Below are 3,978 nucleotides of genomic sequence, written 5' to 3' on the forward strand. Positions count from 1 at the left end.
GGGCACGTGCAGCAGCGGGGCTTCGGGCCCCTGGGGGACACTTAGGCGCTTTCAGAGCTAGGCTTGAGGACTGCACCCTTGAGCATGCATCCTTTTGTGGACCTAGGAGTAAGCAAGGCTGCCCCCATTCTACAGAAGGGGAAACTGAGGCATCAGACTGCCCCCATTCTACAGAAGGGGAAACTGAGGCACCCGGCGGGATGTCTCTCGCTCAAGTTCACAGAGCAGGGCTTGGTTCCATGCAACCCTTTGGTGCCAAACAGATCCAGACTCTTCCCTCACCCTACTATGAAAGTCCCTGAATTGTGAGAGTCCCCAGGGACATTCATAGTGGGAGAGATGGTGGGGAAGGGTCTGGATCTGTTTGGCACTGAAGGGCTAGTAACATGATTTGTAGGTGGTCCACAGCAGCTGACCTAACAGATGCCCATGCAGTCACGCGCTGGCTTGGGGAATACAGCCTCGTCTAGTGGCCGGCCTTAGTCACAGCTGCAACGAGCCCTTTAGAGCTGACGAAGATGGTTGCGAGTTCAGGCCCTGCTCTCCCTGCCGCTCCAGGACCCTGCTATGTGTTCAGGTTACGTGGGCTAGAAACCAGCTGCAGAGTGCATTCGTGCGCTCATTTTATAACTGGCCGGCTCTTTTGATGGGTGGAGGAGGCATTTTTATCGCCTGACAATTGCTTTGCACATGTGGTCGGCCTCAATTTATTGTGCGACTCACTAGTTAATTGTGTAATGTGTGTCATGTGCATTGGGGGCATCAAAAGTAGAGCCACCGCTGAATATTTGCCCAGGAAGCAAACCGTCCAGTGTTTCATGCGGGTTTGGGCAGGGGTTGGGTGGGCAGGTCCTGTCCCATACACCTCCCTCTAGCACACCGTGCTCGCTCCCGCAGACATCTCCATCCCAGGCACTGCTGTAGCCAGGTTGGGTGACAACCACCCCGGGGCCAAAGCGCTGGTCCTCACCTTGCCAATGTGGAAGCAGTCGTCAGCAGAGAGCGAGAATCGCTGCCCGGGGTGGTAGAGGTCGGCAAGACCGGAGGCGCCGTCTCTCCGAAACACGCCCTTCACCAGCCCCTTGACGCTCAGCGCGTAGACGTCCTGCAGCCTCATGAGGGCCCGCGCCGCCCCCTCCAGGTCCTCGAACACGGGCAGGTCCTTCTCCACTTGCCGGTAGTCCTTCTTGAGCTCTGCGGGGTCAAGGGCAGGGTTGGAGGAGTCAGAGATGGCTGGCGAGAACGGGAAACCACCGCCGGGAGGAAGGCTCGCACTGGCCTGAGCTGGCGCGGGAGCCAGGATCCTCCCAGGGGAAAGGGGTCGAACGATATGTCAGTGCCAGAAAGAGAGGCAGGGCTTTCCCCTTGTTTGCCCACCTGTAAGACCACTCTGCCGCCCAGGTACATGGGCAGGTGTCCCCTGCTCTCACTCCTCTCCGTCCCCACAGTCTCTCCCTCCGCTGACTTCCCTTTTCTTCTCATGTTTGTCCTCTCTTTGCTAGGTGCTCGCCCTCAACTTCAGGAGTATTTTGAGGGTGTAAGCATGACTGCCCCCATTCTGCAGAGAAGGGGAAACTGAGGCACCCAGCGGGATGTCTCTCGCTCAAGTTCACAGAGCAGGGCTGGGAGCAGAGCCGGGGTCCCCTGCAGCCACATGGGAAATTCAGGATCCTGAGGGGTCATGGGCAGTGAGGGTGGGCAGGGAGCTCAGGAGGTCACATGTAGTCCAACGCCCTGCCCCGAGCAGGACCAGCCCCAATTACATCCTCCCCGCAGCCTGCAGCCTCCCCTCTCCCTCCCCTCCTGTTCAGCCCTTCCCTCCCTCCTCACCCCAACATCTCTGCCCCCTTGACACCTGCTGTGGCCTTGGCCCCACACCTCGGGGCACCCCGTGCTCATGCGCGGAGCTAGCCGCGAGCTAGACACGGTCGCCTCAGCAAACCACCCCTCTCGGCCCCCGGTCCTTACCCTGCATATTCTCGCTGGCCTCCATGCTGTTCACCACGTTCAGCCAGTCCGACTGCAGCCGCTTGATCAGAGCGTAGGCTAGCAGCGGGTTGACCACGGAGGCCCCGGCTTCTTGGTGCAGCGCTTGAACCTTGCTGTAAAACCTGGAAGGCGGGAGCAGGGCGCACCTTTCAGCGCGGATGCCGGGCGCGGCGCGGCGGGCGCGGCCCTGGGGTGGGGTACGGGGCTGAGGACCCCTCCGGCAGCAGCATCGAGATGTGCCAGGGTGCAAGCGCTCCAGCGGAGCACGGGGAGCTCCAGCACAGCCCGGACAAGGCTCCGGGGACGCAGCGGGACGACGCTGTACCAAGCGGCGGGGCAGACTCACTTCCCCGAGGGCCTTCGCTCCCTCGCCTGAGTCGTGATCGTGCTCATGGGGAAATTCAGGGATGGGGAGAATGGTTATATCCTGCGGTTCACACGAACGCATGGATTCGCCCCACAACCGAGCTGCCTTTGGGCTCGCCCGGGGATTCTCCCGAATTCGGTGTAGTCTCTTCCTGTAGCTAGTGTGAAGCTGTGCCCGGGTGTGTCACGTGTATGCCCGTACGTGTGAGTCCTTTTATGATTTCGTGATGTGACTGGCAGCCAGGCAGCTAGTGCACACCCCCAGGGGACCTCCAGCTGGTATGCCTCCTGGGCCAGGCGGGGTGGCAGTGATGGGTATTCACAAACCGACTGCCGGTCCCATTCATAGAAGGGCAGATTTGCTCCTTGTATAGATTGAAACAGTGGCTAAGTAAAGGGGCCCTGCACGTCAGTGAGTCCTAGCTGAAGGACAAGAAAAATGTACCTGCGTAATACCCTCCCCCGCCACCCCCGCCCGTCTCTCACCCACTGGCTCCTCAGTTTACATCTTCACTGACGGCCTTTCTTGCATGCACTCCAGCCTCTGGCTTCTTTACTAGTCCTCCCATCCAGGGACAGCAGACACACCAACTGCATTGCTTCCTCAGCCTGATGAAGGGTTTTTAAACCCAAAAGCTTGCTAAGAAGTGTTTTTCCAACTATTTAAGTTGGTCTAATAAAAGATATGAGATTCACCCAAAGAACCTCGTCAGCCTGTGTCCTTAGACCAATGCGGCTACACCCTGCACCCCTGGGGCTGCATAATATTCATTCTCTCCAGAAACAAAAGAGACGTTTGGAAGGTATAAAGCTTGTGCCTGAAGAGAGGAGGGTGCTCAGGATAATCCCTAGGGAAGAGGGATACTTTTGGGGCTTCAGCTTCTGAGCTAGTAACAAAAATGCTAACTGCTGAACTTGGTGCATCCATCCCGGGAGAGCGGAGGGGCTCTGCGAGCTGGCAGGGTGCTAGCTGAGAAAAGCCATCTCCAGGGAAATGGCTGGTGACAAGGGATAACTGGAGATGTTTGTATCTAGAGAAGCAGGGTGAGGGCTCGTCTTTTTGCCTTCTTGCTTTTTGCACATCTGCCTCTCGAACGACGGTTGCTTTTGCCTGTATGATTTTGCTCTGCTGGAATAAAGCCTTTGTCCTGTTTTGCTTTCCTGACCATGTCTGAGGCCGGCATGATTGCGAGGCACTTGGTGCTTCAGGCCCTCCTCTTCCTCAGAAGGGGGGACCTTGTTTCCTGCTTTGAAGACCCCGGGTGATAACCCAAGGAGTGGCGGAGCTGCCTCCTCGGGAGCCGCGGCGGTCGGGACTGGGCTGGGGAGACCAAGACTGGGTGGAGGTGAGGAGCAGGAGTTAGTGGCTCTCCTGGACACACAGAGAACAGAGGGGAGAAGTCTGGTCGTTGCAAGGGCTGGCGCTAGTGCCGGCCTTGCACACCCACGCCAGCCCCCGCCGCGGCGCAGCTGCTGCATGGGTTTCTCTTCAGATGCGCCCTCCTGCTCAGGTCTTTGGCTGCTGAGCAAGGAAGAAAAGCAATAAAACACTAAGCGGAGCCAAACCCGTCTGAATCATTCCAGATGTTGGTCATGCGTAGGGAAGTATTTTCCAATGAGCTC

At 58.1% G+C, this 3,978-nt stretch overlaps 1 protein-coding gene across 1 annotated transcript in view; it reads right to left on the reverse strand.

Annotated features, from left to right (window-relative positions):
* The window catches only part of P4HA3 (prolyl 4-hydroxylase subunit alpha 3), a 25,703-nt gene extending 22,164 nt beyond the window's left edge, over positions 1–3,539 (reverse strand). The window contains exons 1-3 of the mRNA XM_019528568.1: positions 3,522–3,539; positions 1,969–2,176; positions 900–1,194 (exon numbers count right to left, since the gene is read on the reverse strand). Coding sequence (XP_019384113.1) covers positions 900–1,194; positions 1,969–2,176; positions 3,522–3,539 — 521 coding nt within the window. The remainder of the gene's footprint in view (positions 1–899; positions 1,195–1,968; positions 2,177–3,521) is intronic.
* Between the last annotated feature and the right edge of the window lie 439 nt (positions 3,540–3,978).

This window comes from Crocodylus porosus, unplaced genomic scaffold (assembly GCF_001723895.1).
Source record: "Crocodylus porosus isolate Cpor-Errol unplaced genomic scaffold, CroPor_comp1, whole genome shotgun sequence".
In the NCBI taxonomy this organism is placed as follows: Eukaryota; Metazoa; Chordata; order Crocodylia; family Crocodylidae; genus Crocodylus; species Crocodylus porosus.